This window comes from Brachycentrus maculatus, unplaced genomic scaffold, assembly GCF_059751285.1.
Source record: "Brachycentrus maculatus isolate JH-2025_06_01 unplaced genomic scaffold, ASM5975128v1 h1tg000204l, whole genome shotgun sequence".
NCBI lineage: Eukaryota > Metazoa > Arthropoda > Insecta > Trichoptera > Brachycentridae > Brachycentrus > Brachycentrus maculatus.
In genome coordinates, this window is record NW_028280955.1 from 423,031 (window position 1) to 437,374 (window position 14,344).

The window sequence follows — 14,344 nt, forward strand, 5'->3', positions numbered from 1 at the left end:
TCTTTATAATAAGTTTACTTCATTTATGTATCAAGTCCTTTTCGGGCATTTATGGAGACATCTAACTTTGATTCTAACACCCTCAATACATTGATTTTTTTAGATTCCATTTTTTTTTATAAAATATATTGTATGAAAATACAAAAAAAATTAAGGAAAACGGCATTTCCAAAATATTACAAAAATATACACATTACAATCAAATGTGTATGCCTATTCATATACTTTTATAGTATGTTATCTGTAAACGTGTATCATATATAATTATAAATACAGACATACTAAAAATAATTAAACTGTTTAAAAGGTAAGAGGTATAAATATTATGTTTTTCTTACTTATTGTAGAGGACAATGTCTGGCAGCCATATGTGTTCAGAAGGCACATGAAGAGTATCAACACCACCGTAGTCATCAGGGTTCCATTTCAGCTTGTAGTCGTTCCATTCCTGGGGAATCAAACCAATAATAAAATCATCCATCGGAAAACTAATGTACAATACACAAAATTCATTAAAATGTTCAAGTATGGACGCAATGTAAAACTGTAGTAAAACCTCGACATAATGGATTGATTGGGGTGAAGGTTTCCAGTGAAGACAAAAGTCCGTTTTATAAAAATTGGTAAAAAATAACCCAATTTAAAGAAAAACACGAGCCGTGTACCTGGATACATATAAATAAACAAAACAAATCAATAAACAAAATAATATTTAATAATGATGTTTTCTTTGTTAATAATGTGTCTTTACATTTCGAATATTGAAATAATGAAGGAATTCAAAGCTGAGACAAGCATTATCGATAAAATTCAGAAAGGTGTGTTGAGATTGTTTGGACATGTAGAACGAATGAGTGAGGAAAGAACGGTAAAACAAATTGGAAAAAGGAGCAGAGGAAGACCGAGAAAAATTTGGCACGACCAAGTATGCCAAATACTTGAAAGTGATCAGGTTAGGAGTCGAAACAATCGGCGGGTATGTATGAGGAGATGCATGAACGTGGAAGAGGGTAAGAATGTTTACAAGGACAGAGTGGAGTGGCCTTCAATTCTCTCTGCCTACCCCTGCGGGGAAGCGGCGTGACGGTAAGTTATTATTTTTTTTAATTTTTGCATTAGAAATGGTCAAGTTAACACCGTATCGATCCTTTCGGATGTCCTCCGATAACTTGGAAGTGAATATAGATAAAAATCGATATTCAATAGATTTTTTTTGTACAAAAACCTTTCATAAGCTTAGTGCTTAAGTATACTTTTTAATCATTGTTTTTTTCTACAAAAAGGAAATGCGTCTCAAGGTTAAGTTGGAAGCAAATATATGAAATATTGTAACTAAAAATATTGTGAAACTGATTTTAAACGTTCGCTCTCATGAAGAAAACGTTAAATTATCAAAAACTTTTGCTAGACGCGAGATAATACTAACCACATTAATGCATATATTTTCCAACACTTTTCAAATTTACGGTTCGAGAAAACGTATAAATTACAGAAGTGGGGACAAGGGACTCTGGAAAAGAGAAAAGATGGTCTTCTGCACATAGCGGAATTCCTCTAACTTGGTCTCCTGGTTTGGTTAATAAAAAATGCAAGACCCAACTCAGTTTTCATGAATTATTTAATTATTCTGGCGATCCAACTGGCGATGTCATGTTCATTATCTCTCCTAACGAGATCTCTTACTACTACAACATTGCTTTAAAACTTCTATGGCACCTGCAATGCTTTACAGACTTTTAAACTTGAACAAGCAAACTTTGGTCCGTCTGATATGATGAAGTAAAAACTTTATTATCTCAAGTTTACGAGATTAGACCCATACACGATAAGTGTCTCTATTATTGTAATGTACTGAATCCACTAATATACGAATTGCATTATTTGTATGGTACATCAGTCAAAAAATAATTGAATTTAATAATGTACTTTATACTGTTGTGTTGTCATAGAAAAAAGAACTCAGTATTAATTGGTCTCTCTTATAATAATATAATTAATGTCTTGAGATAAAAAAATATAAATAAAAATATATTTATAATTCTATCTCATTCAAATGTTGTGTATTTTACTTTAATAACTACATGCCGTAGACGAAGTTTTAAACGATAAATACATGTTTTTTTTTTCCAAATCGATGAATGTATATATATCGCTCACTCCTTTCAAGAAAGTCATAAATCAAAAAACTTGATTTTTCAGGAGAACGTTTTCAAAGTTTAAAAATAAAACACAATGTATTAAAAATAAATATCGAGCCACTTTTTGCCCTTTTTACTGTACAACAGATATTTTAAGGTAAAACCTGAAGGTTTTTTTCCATTTGAAAAATATTTAATATATTTAAAAAAATATTAAACATTACCTTTTCTTCAAAATGCAAAAACAACATTTTCTGCCCTGTAGTGGGTAAATATTAAGTTAAAAATATGCCACTTTTTCTGGGATGTAGTACATTTTTGGGCATTCCGAAAACATGCACAACTTAAAATTGTCGATTTTTGATTTATGACGTTCTTGAAAAGAGTGAGCGATATGTGAATATATAAATCATATAAATAGATGTATAAATAAACTTTAAAAAATTCAACTGATGTCAAAATATTTAAAAATGATTCAATCCAGAAGAAATCTTACAACATCGCAAATATACGAGTACATCTATAAAAAAATATGCAATGTGGGTGTTCAAAAATGGGCGGAATGGTAAACCTTGCACATGTGATCACTTAAACCGACCAAATGCCAGGTCTTAAGCACAGGTATGCTCAGACTAACTTCTTTTTTCGTATAATCAACGACAATTGTTTTTTTAACAGTTGAAAAACCTATAATTAACTATTTAATACTTTTTTAATCAATGGGTACTATAATTTAAAAGGCGGACAAATAAAACTAAAACAAAAGCTGACTTATATATCATGAATGATCGATATGACAAAAGTTTTATCTTACTTTGAAATTTATTTGGTTTTTAAAAAACAATATGAATAAAAAAATACGAAAGCTTTTTATGACTTTGAAAATGAAAAAGCGTTTATTATGATAAATAATTTGAGCATAGACTCGTGTAACAAATTAGCAGTTATAAAGAATCTCGAATATTTTTTTTATTTTCGCTTGTGCTCGTTTGTTATCGTTATTTTTTAATAATGGGGAGAAATACAAGATCTTGATTTAAAACCAACACTCTTTCATTCATCCAGAAACTTAAGAAGCCATAATGATTTATTCTAAGAGCGCGGTGGAAACCGGAGTACCAAACGAATAAATAAATTACGACGAGCGTGTTTTACCAGACGACTTTCCGAGATCTTCAGCTATAGAATAATATAAACTTCAACAGACTCTGCCACGAAAAGCTTTCTTGCATCCTTAATACTATCTGAATTAAGTTCGCCCGTATAAAGGGGACAAGGCCTGCAAAGTTTGCGAATAGAAATAAACCTAATTCCGAAGTCAACTTCTACCCTTTTTAACGTTACTCGGATTAATAGAAAAGAGAAAACGACATCCTGATTTTGCCAAACAACGCGACACAAATTGAATCGTCGGGAATATGGACTTTATATACAGGGTGACCCATAATCCAACGTATTCCTTTTAAGGAATGAATCCTAAAATATGAAAATTTGAGGAAGTGGCACTGAAAAAAAACTAATTAAGGGGTAGATTTTCGGATAATTCATGAAATAAAAAAAAATCTGGAAAACTACTTCACTTTTACTGAGGTCATATTTTCATTTTTTGGTGAGTCATAGGCTGGCTTAACACCCCTTCAAAGGAATACGGTGGATTATGGGACACCCTGTATATTATTATGTTCCAGACTGTACGTGTATTAAAGTGAGATTTAACAAGAATTAACAAAAATAATAGAGAAGCGCATTTTTATATCTTAGTTGTTGCTGATTCTGTGAAGAAAAATAGATTTAAAATTTCAACGGTTTATATTAACGGAATTCTTTTCGTTATGTAAATGATTTTTACCAAAATAAATGGAGTATTTATGTTTAAAGCAAACGAGATGTGAAAAAATAAAATAATCTACAATTCTATCGTATGATTTAGGGTTTTTGATTGCTTTGATAAATATATTTTATTTGTTATATTTTTAATGCATGTTCTCGTATATGCTTTTTAATAAAAGTTTTACTTGGTTAATACCACTTAATCAAAAAATCTATTGTGACACGTATTTCGATAAATTCCGCATAATTTTCAAGCAACGTAAACGGCGTTTGAAAATGACGTGGAACGCATCGAAACAGGTGTCACAATAGATTTCAAAAGAAATTAAAAATGGAAAAAAAAATAATGCAAAGTGACTGAACAATCAATTAATGGAATGTACACCTACCAAACTTTACCAAACCAAATAAAATGGGTATTTTAAAAGAAAATGACTAATACAAACATCTCCATAAAAATATCTTAAACTAAAAAAAAAGAGGTCTACGGGGAATATATTTAGTCAGGTACGAGAGTTATAAAAATTATTTTATGTTTTGCCTTTAGTACGACTGAATTTTTTTAATAAAAAGTTTTTTTGAATTACAGTATTTCTGATATATTTTTTGAGAGGCTTTGTAATTTAACATAGTTATTTTATGAGTAAATTTCATTCTTTGAGCTTTGAATACCAAGCCGATTAATTATTATAATATTCAATCGGCTTAAACTGCTCCTAGCACCGCAAAATATAATAATGGATGATATTTATTTTGGCATATCATAGAGCCTAACTGAATGGAACTTTCTTCTGGTCGATAGTATAAAATATTTCTCAGAAGATAGGAATGAAATAAATAAAAATATTTATATATTATGAAATATCTCAGAGATTTATTAAGTTAAAATTATTTTCATATTTAACCTAAAATTATCTTCTTAGAATCTGCACTTAGTATTTTATTAAACGTCTAAAAGAGTCATTGAAAGTTTAAAAAAAATCAACTTATTCATCTTCCGCTTTTTTTGCTTATTTATTTTATCAAACACTAATTTTTACACTACAGATCGTAGTCGTACAGGAGAAAGTGACCAACTAAAAAAACGTAAAATGTTCAGGAGGGCCATTTAAGTCACTTTTGCCTGGCAATAAAATAAACATCAATGCAGTTTGTCATTTTTAACAAGTCAGAATATTATATTTTCAAGTTTAAAAGATTTTGGATTTTTATTCAGGGAAATATTAAGCTTGTAAGATACCAAATAGTAGTTGATCACGTTTTTGTAAAAAATGCACTTGGTCACTTTCTCCTATATAACTTCGATATATCAAGATAATCATATATAATAAGTGTATCAGCTGAGATGAGGCATCTATGGTTTTTATATGACGGAAGAGGAATATGTATTTATTTTATTTTCTAGAATTAAATTTCTAAAAATTAAAACTTGAAAATATTAACTATGGGAAAACTTTATTGTTTTTAAATTAAAGGATTTTATTGTTTTTTCACTACCAGTAAACTGAAATTTATATGTATTTACATATGATGTTTATTACATTTTGAATAATGTTCTGATAATAATTAATTCCCCATGATCCTCGTTGGGTTAAAAAATAAAACGTTTAAAAAAAAACTAAAAAGTTTTTATAAAAAATAAATCCCCTATTCTAAGTTAAAGTTCCAAATTACATTTTCCTTCTCAAAATGACATGTAAATTAAAATTAATTCCCAAATTACATAATGACAAGGCAAGAATGTTACGAATTTCGCTTACAGAGCCAATTATTCTCTTAATAATAATCCTCGTATTAAGCTCAACATAGGCGTCTACTCAGAATAAAATAAGAATACTAATTCGGGCTTCGTGCATTAAATATTCCCAAGCAATTAGAATTTGCGGGACCGCAAAAATGATGCGTTGTTGCGATTCTGACATCTCCGAACTAACATGGTACAGTGCAGTTGCATATTAAGCGGATTACTTGCACAATGCACTTGTACGTTACCGTCATTGCTCGCAAAGTTACCGGAACTCATTAAATTTATTAATAAGCCTGAATTTTACATCACTTTACTTTGTCCAATTGCCGAGAAGCCTCCTACAATGGCGGCTATTCTCGGATTAGGAGGGTATTGTCGAATACTAGTATTCCGTTTCAAGCTCATCTATAACAATTATTGAAACCTGAAATACTCCATTCTTCCTAAGGCTTTTAATTTATTCATGACACGTTGTAAATCACATACCAATGAAGAAATGAACTTCAAAAATCAATATCGACCATGTTGTAAGTTGATCTTTTGATGCATTGAGAGAATAACAGAATGGAGGACAAAGAAAAAACATATTATAAGTATATTTGATAAAATTCTTACCTGTTCTACCCACACATTCGTTGTCATGATCTGATTCTTCAAGTTCTGAAACAAAGAAATTAAAAAAATTAAATATATTCTTAAAGTCTGTACTGATTTAAAAAAAATACTCGTGATACGTAAGGGTTATAAACACAATATTTAGACGATTAATTTGGAAGTAAAATGTATTTTGTTAAAGTAAAACAAGAGAATGCGTGTTATAGAGAAAAAAAACATAAAACTATTGTAAAAGACATGTATCAACATTGTATTACTTTTCATTAACGACAGTAATGATTAATATATTTGATTTTTGCACACTTTTTTCATCTCATTATTATTCACAATACTTTGAATATATCTTTTTTCGCAAATGATAAAAGAAATAAGGAAGTATTTAAATCAAGATGTTATTGATATCTTAAAAACTTTAATTGTGTATTGATATAGGATTACGAAAAAAATTAAATAGAAGTTTTAAGACATTTCCCAGTATGTAAAATAATTGGGGAAAAAGATTTCATATGTATTATTCGATGAGGTAGAAGAATTTCTAATACTACCCGGCACTTCATCAAATTGATGCAATGTGAATTTCCTGCCCATCAGGTACCTATCCAGGGTAATATCAAATAAATATGAAAGCAAAAAAACTTAATTTATTTTTACTCCCCTGAGGATTGAACCTGGGAGCATGTATGATAAAATATATATAGCAATATGTATAGCAAATATGACAAAAATGGCAAATATGATACCACTGCGAAGGTGGACAAAACTTTGTGTTAACTGTATTTACTGATTTCATCCATAGATATTACTAACGCTTTATTGCTTCAAAAATACTAATAGATTATTCAGTTGAAGCTTGCCTAAATATAATTTTAAAAAATTTGACTACCTAGTGATTTTGTCAGTCTTGTAAAATGGTGAGATGGCAATATTTTTTTGTTAATATCTCTCTATTTTCCTCTCTTTTCAAAACTCATTTTTTGTCTTCTGCAAAAATAAGCATTAAAACAACATGTCTAACTGGATTCAAATCTAATCCGGCCATTTTCTTTGCACCTGCGCTTGTTGCAAAAAAAAAGTGTTTGAAGAAAGTATGACCAGAAGGACGGGTTTCTCGTAACTTTTCTATTGGAAACACAATACCACTAAGGCCCATCGGATAAAGAAGTTTAATCTCAACAAGTATTGTACTCGCTTTGAAATATTGTATGTTTCAAAAGTTTGTAACAGTATTGCAGATAGGGGACAGTTTTGTACAATTATACTGACATTAGAAAAAAATATCTACATCATTTTCAGTGTGTCTTAATACTAGATAATAATTCCTAAGCGCAGAAACCCAGATTTGTGAACAAATATTTGGACACACTCAAAATGTTGCGAACTAAATAACTTGTCAAATTATACCCTAAATAAAAACATGAAAATCAGATTTTCACGCGTTTTCCAGCACGAAAAATAATCGAGTCAAGATTTTGTATACTTCCAAATAAAATGGTTTCTGCTTAATAAATGCTTTCTCCAATCCAATCATAGATGGCTGTTGTTAACTTATTATCATGAGATTAATGATATATGTAAGAGTTCCAAAAATTGAAGAAGTGCGGTTGTCAACCATGGGCAAATGGTGTATGTTGCATGTGTGTAAATTGATCGCTTACCAGGCCATGATAGGTCATAAGCTCTGAAAATACCCAGAAAGCCATATTTTTCTTCATATATGTAAAGATATAAAAAAATGGGCCTGCTAGACGTCTCTACTATCGGTAAAAAGCTGAGCAATGTCAGCAAACAAAAGGCAACAAACAGTCAAATCAATAATTTAAACGCCAATCAGACTGCAGGTTTTTTTGGAGATTTCTCTAACTTTTTCTGGTGCAAAAAAGCTCCCTCCAATATTTGTACCAATTAATCCTTAATTATTATCAATCTCTCCTTGTTTAATGACGTTGTCAATAAACATTAAAAAATATACGATATAGAAATAAAACGGGAATAAAAACGATAAACCAAGACTTTTATTAATTTATTAGTAAAAGTAACATTCTTTGGGTACAAGAGATCAAATTATAATGAAAAAATAAATTTAGCGTACATTAGGTAGCCACTATGGAGCAAGGGCCCGAGAACGAAGTGAGAATGATTTTTTCCAGAAATCGTCATTTTGACGTTGTAATTTTTACGCTAGTTTAGTTGTCTGAGGTTAACACCCGTTCGACAATAGAGACTTTTCCATAGCTGAATCCAACACGTTCATAAATCAATCTTAACAGAGACATTTCAAAGTTTTAAGTCGAGGGTATTCATGATGGTTATAGCATTTATCCTAATGGGGACCCGACCATAAACACGTCCAAAAGAGTCTCCATAAGATGGCCGCCAACAATGCCCCGTAATGAGTACAATTTGGCTCTGTGGCCCAAACCCAGTGCCAGGAACGAGCACAATGGTCCTAGTAATATAATTGTGCAGTAAATTAATTACACATCCCCGTTCTGAGGGATAAAGAGAACGGGGATAGGGGTGGGGGTGAAAGGAAACACGACACAGGACTAACCTGATTCGAGGACAGGATTTGAATCAACCGGTACTAAAATTTTCTGACTAATTGATTCATTTAAAACAAACGTATGCAAAATGTTTTTTTTTATACAAATGTCAATCGTAATAATTTTATTTTAATGAGCTTATGATTTTTAATGGTGGAATGATTTTCCGATACCGGTTGTCACGAATAAGTGTTTATAAGAGTGGTATTACTTAAAATGCTTTTAATATACAAAATATAAAGTATTTACATTATTAAAAATAAAACACTTAGGTATATTAGAGCAATAATTGAGTTTCACACGACTAGTTTCAAAAACTATAGATTTTTTTATCGAGAGGTGATCACAAATGATACGCGCGTGTTTTTATATACGTCCGTGACAGCTAAAAATATATTATGACACGTGTTTTGATACATACCGCATCATTTTCAAACATACGATGTTTGAAAATAATACACAATAGATTTTAAGCAGTAGTGATAAAGTAAAACTTAAATTAATAATGGTTAGGTATAACCGCAAAGTGACTGCCGAAGCAATTTATGAAAAACACATTTTCAAACAAAACAGTTTTTAAGCTGCAATGGCAGCACCATCTGTTGAACGTTATGGCAATACTTAACTGCTTGACACTGCTCTGTTACTAAGTCTTTTCAATATTTTCGATTGCATTGTTTTTTCATAGATTTTTAATATTTTCATTGAGTAACAAGCTTTGTGAAATCAAACATATTAAAACGTGTGCTATATATTTTATTTTATTTATCTGGAATGAGCCACGCTACCGGGTACAGAAAGTTGAAAAAAAAAGCATTTCATTTATTGATTTAACAGTCACTTCGTGGAAATATCAACCCATTTTAAAACGAAGTTTTGCTTGGTAAATACCAAGTAAATGGTTTTCACCAAGTAAAACTTAAAATAAATATATTAAATCAATCTTCTATTCAACACAGGCCATACCTTTGTATGATCTTCTTTTGTACTATATTATGTATTTTGTCAGCGTGTTTAGCTACCGTGCTGGAAGTCCCGGGTTCGTTCCCAGGGGGGGTGAAAATAAAATATTTTACACTGCAATATTTATTTAATATCACCCTGGACTGGTTCCTGAAGCGCAAGAGTGATCAACTTGCCTTCATGTAAGTAATGATCAAGATAACACTGCGTCAATTTGATGCGGTGCCCTATGAACCATTGGGTGCGGATAAGGGTTATAAGTTAGTTAATTATATTTTTATTTTTTATGTATGTTTTTTGTACTTGTATTTATTTAAATTATATTGTTTAATGCAAAAAAAAATAAAATAAAGAAAAAAAATGTGCTTCATGTATTACAAGTTTACTATCTGTCTTCGAGTATTTCAGAAAAGATTTCGGTTTTGGATATATTTGCTGTGCTATGTGAAATATGACGCGATTTAGTTTAAAAGGATCGTAATGCAGTGTTTTTTTCAGAAAAAGTTTTAGCATGAATAGATCCTAGAGAATTCTAGCTTTTTCTAACATAGAATTGGACACTTTAAATATAATTTGGATATCACGTAAATTTTGTATTCAAACGTTTGGCCATATATCTTTATAATGTGCGTAATAAATAATAAACCTGGAGGTCGAAATTTAATATAAAATGGTTTTCTTTAGAAAATAACAATACATTAGAAAGTAAATTTATTTTCATTAGATAAAATCTTATGGGAATTTTTCACAGGCAGTTATTCCTGGTATAACGTGTTTTACATAAAAATCATATTTTCGTACAGGAAAATATCATTAAAACAGACTTTTAAAAATAATGGGCTCCTTTGATACCACTGTTGTCACTTTTAAATGACATATGTATGTTAATATATTTTGTACTTTATTTAAAAAATATATGAATTGTAAGCGAATCTATTACCTTCATGATCGACGTCAAAATGAAAAAAACACAACGGTCATCTAATTTACACTTATTTTCAAAAATTTGTCGTTAACTGCAAAACTCTTTTGAAACGTTTACATACAGCTAGCATCAAAAATAAGCTGGACGTATGGGCTTATTATTAGAAATAGGTATCAAATCGTGGTAGAGCGGGTTCGAACCTAGAAACTCAGACTGAAGAGTCCGCGACACTTACCACGGGACCACAACCCGACACTTAAAACTATTACTCAAGTACCTAGAATTGTATTGCTATTTAAGGACCGTCAATCCATTTAATCTTTACATTCGTTTGAAATTGCCATAACTAGGTGAAACAATTATTAATTATTTTGTGTTTTTAACAATAAAATACAGCTTAGTAGACTAAAAAAATGTGTTTGATTTAACAATAAATACATAAAATAAGGTTGAGTTGTTGATATAGTAATGTATTGTACCCCAGAGGACAAGCGAGCGTTGAATGACGCGTGATTTCCGACAGAGCTTTAGGTTACGTCACGATAATACAGTCAGGATTTTGTATGTAGGGTTATGGGCCCGAAGTTTGGCCGACAACACGCCGCTCTGTCCGCAATGGCGCTAACGACCCATTCACATCGCAAGATAGCGGATAACGCCTTTGTATCGGGCGATGCGAATGTGCCAATAAATAATGTAAATTTTGTCAATGGCAAAGTTTCGCGCTCACAATGTTAGGGCTAAGAGGCACGTGAGAGTTGTTTGAAACAAATTTGCATAAAGCCGATATTTTCAATTTTAAACTCGGATCTGTGCTCCTTTATAGATCTTAGATTGCAAAAGTTATTTATAACTTACTAACTAACCTTTTCATCTGTCTCCGTGGTAAAATGGTTAGTGTGTTTAGCTAGAGGTCCCTGGTTCGATTCCCAGGAGGAGAGGTAAAAATAAATATTGGTATTTTGGATATAAAAAGCATTTTAAACTTTGTGGTTTGTTATTATAACACTGTCCTTATGAGTGAACGCTGTTGAAATGATGAGAACAAAGAAATGATGAACGCAGATTGGCGTGATGGTAGTAGAAAAAGTAGTAGTAGAGTAAAACTTTATTTTTAGGCGAAAATGTTTACGAATGTTGAGAATTTGACTAAATAAAAGATATTTTAAAGATTTTATTTTTATAATTTCAGCTCAAAAATTATCTTAAGCTAATTTGTATGAAGAAAGAGATTTAAAAAGAATTTTAAAGTAGATAAAACAAGTTTCTTTATAATTGAAATATGGCCATAATTTATTGAACCTGGTAAAGAATAACACTTATTTAAAGAGATTTTTCTTCAAAATTTACGCAAATTAGTTTTCGTTTTTGAAATTGAAAAACTTATTTGGAGAACGAATACAAATTATATCAAATTTTGTCGTTTCTGAATACCTTTTGAATGTTTAATCAAATACAATACAAAAACATCGATGAAAAACAACTAAAGATAGAAATGTATATATATTTTGTAAATAATAAGGAAAATAAATGCCGAGAAGAGTTAATGGTGTGCTTAAGTCAATTATTTACAACATTTTGAGTGTGTCCAAATACTTGTTCACAAATGTGGATTATCTCCAATATAGGAGTTATTTTTCATATTATTTTTTGACATCTCATCAAAAATGAGGAAGAATATAGAAGTCAGGGCATTTACGAGGCCGACGACCGTCATAGGCTGTTTTAAGTGATTAATTTACACACGTGTAACTTTCACCAATTCCACCCATTATTGACAACCACACTACTCAAATTTTTGGAAGTTCTATATAAATGAACCAATTTTGAAACATTGTTCTTGAATCACTAGAACTTCACTAGAGACATATATTGGTGAGATGAAAAGAAGCTATTTATTGAGCAGAAACTCTTTTACTAGTATGTGAGGTCCACATATGAACCCAGCAAATGCCCAGACTTCCATATTCTTCTTCATCTTTGATGAGATGTCAAAAAATAATAAATTGGTTATTGCAAATAAAAACTTATCGGCGAAAGCTAAATCGGCAGTACATAGCGGAGTTCTGGTTCCATCCCTAACGTATGCTTATAAGCATGTAGTTACCAAACTAAAAATAAAAGTAAAATAAAAACCTATTTTGTTACAATAGATGTTCACAACGGAATTCTGGTTCCGACCCTAATTTATGGTTGTGAAGCATGGATTTGTCGAAAGAAAGATGAAAGTAGACTGAATGCAGTCGAAATGCGATCTCTTAGACAAATGTGCAGACATTATAAGAGTTATTTAGATAATAAAGTTTGTTTTTAATTAGTACGGCAAAAAAACGATAACACCATTCTCCAATCATATTTGAAGAACAGGGATTTATTAGTTTAAAGATTAACTCCCTTTGTTCCCGTTATTTTTGCAGGATTAACGCCGAGAACTTTAATGTAAACAAATTATACGCTTTGAACTTAGAGTAGTAAAAACACGCCAAAGATCGAGTAAGACAAGTACCCAATTACCATACTAAATTTATATGGAGTACTAACTTAGTTAAGCTTTAACCGAGTTCTGAATTAAGGCAGTGCCGTGTCAGCTCTGATTGGCTCAAGGTACCAGACACCTGAGATTTAGAACAAAAAATAGAGAAAGCGAAAAATAAAGGAATCAAGGATTCATAAACTTTAGCCTATTCGAGTGATTTTCAAATTGATAATGTTAATTTTCTAATACGTTGTGAAAAGCTTAGTCTAAATTTTAGAGTTGTGACCTTGGGACTTTGAAGAATGCAGAAAGGTTGGAAGGGGTTGGAAGATAAAGGAGGGAGGTGTAAGTCCTTTTTAAATTGTTTATTTTACATGGTTTATTTTATTCTAACATTTGAAAAGGTTAAAATTTATGATTTAATCATTTTAATAATAGTTAGGTTTTTTCACGCTATAGTTGTTATAAATTGATGTGTATTTTTTTAATGTACTAAATTGTTAGAGAAAATGATGCGAAATGAATGAAATTATGTATCACGAAAGATTATAAGACGTAGTGGTATTTACTGAGTATAATTTCATCCCTAGACTTCTAAATTATTGTAAAAATACGACGGCAAAATGACGTTTCTTGGAAAAAAATAATGTTCGCGTCGTTCCTGCGTTCCTTGCTTCACAGTGTCTTCCTAGGATACCATTATTTTTTTTATTATTACGTGATTTCTCGATCCCAAAAATACTACTGTTACTTCTTAAATAAATGATCATCGCATTCTCGTTTTATTTGTTTGCCGTATTTTTAACGAATGTTAAGTTACAACGTCACTCGTAGGATAGTTGAGTTATCAAGGCTTAATATGTTTAGATATTACAACAAATGAATGTATCCTCGTCAGAACATTCACATTTCTCTGTGGATTAGACTAAAATGTAAAACTGATTGCAATCTCTGAATTTGATTTACTTCACTTTACCTCTACACTCAACACTTATCCGATGTTGTGTGTGCATCATTGTGTGAGTGTCAGGGGAAATCTAAAAGATAACCATAATAGAGTAATCTATTTTTTAAACGAGGTGGCAGTAAATTTATACTGATCGATAT

At 30.8% G+C, this 14,344-nt stretch overlaps 1 protein-coding gene across 1 annotated transcript in view; it reads right to left on the reverse strand.

Moving 5' to 3' along the window:
* nAChRalpha1 (nicotinic acetylcholine receptor alpha1) overlaps window positions 1-14,344 on the reverse strand; it is a 190,777-nt gene that overhangs the window by 17,329 nt on the left and 159,104 nt on the right. The window contains exons 5-6 of the mRNA XM_088263841.1: window positions 6,331-6,375; window positions 339-448 (exon numbers count right to left, since the gene is read on the reverse strand). Of these exons, the coding sequence (XP_088119967.1) occupies window positions 339-448; window positions 6,331-6,375 (155 nt within the window). The remainder of the gene's footprint in view (window positions 1-338; window positions 449-6,330; window positions 6,376-14,344) is intronic.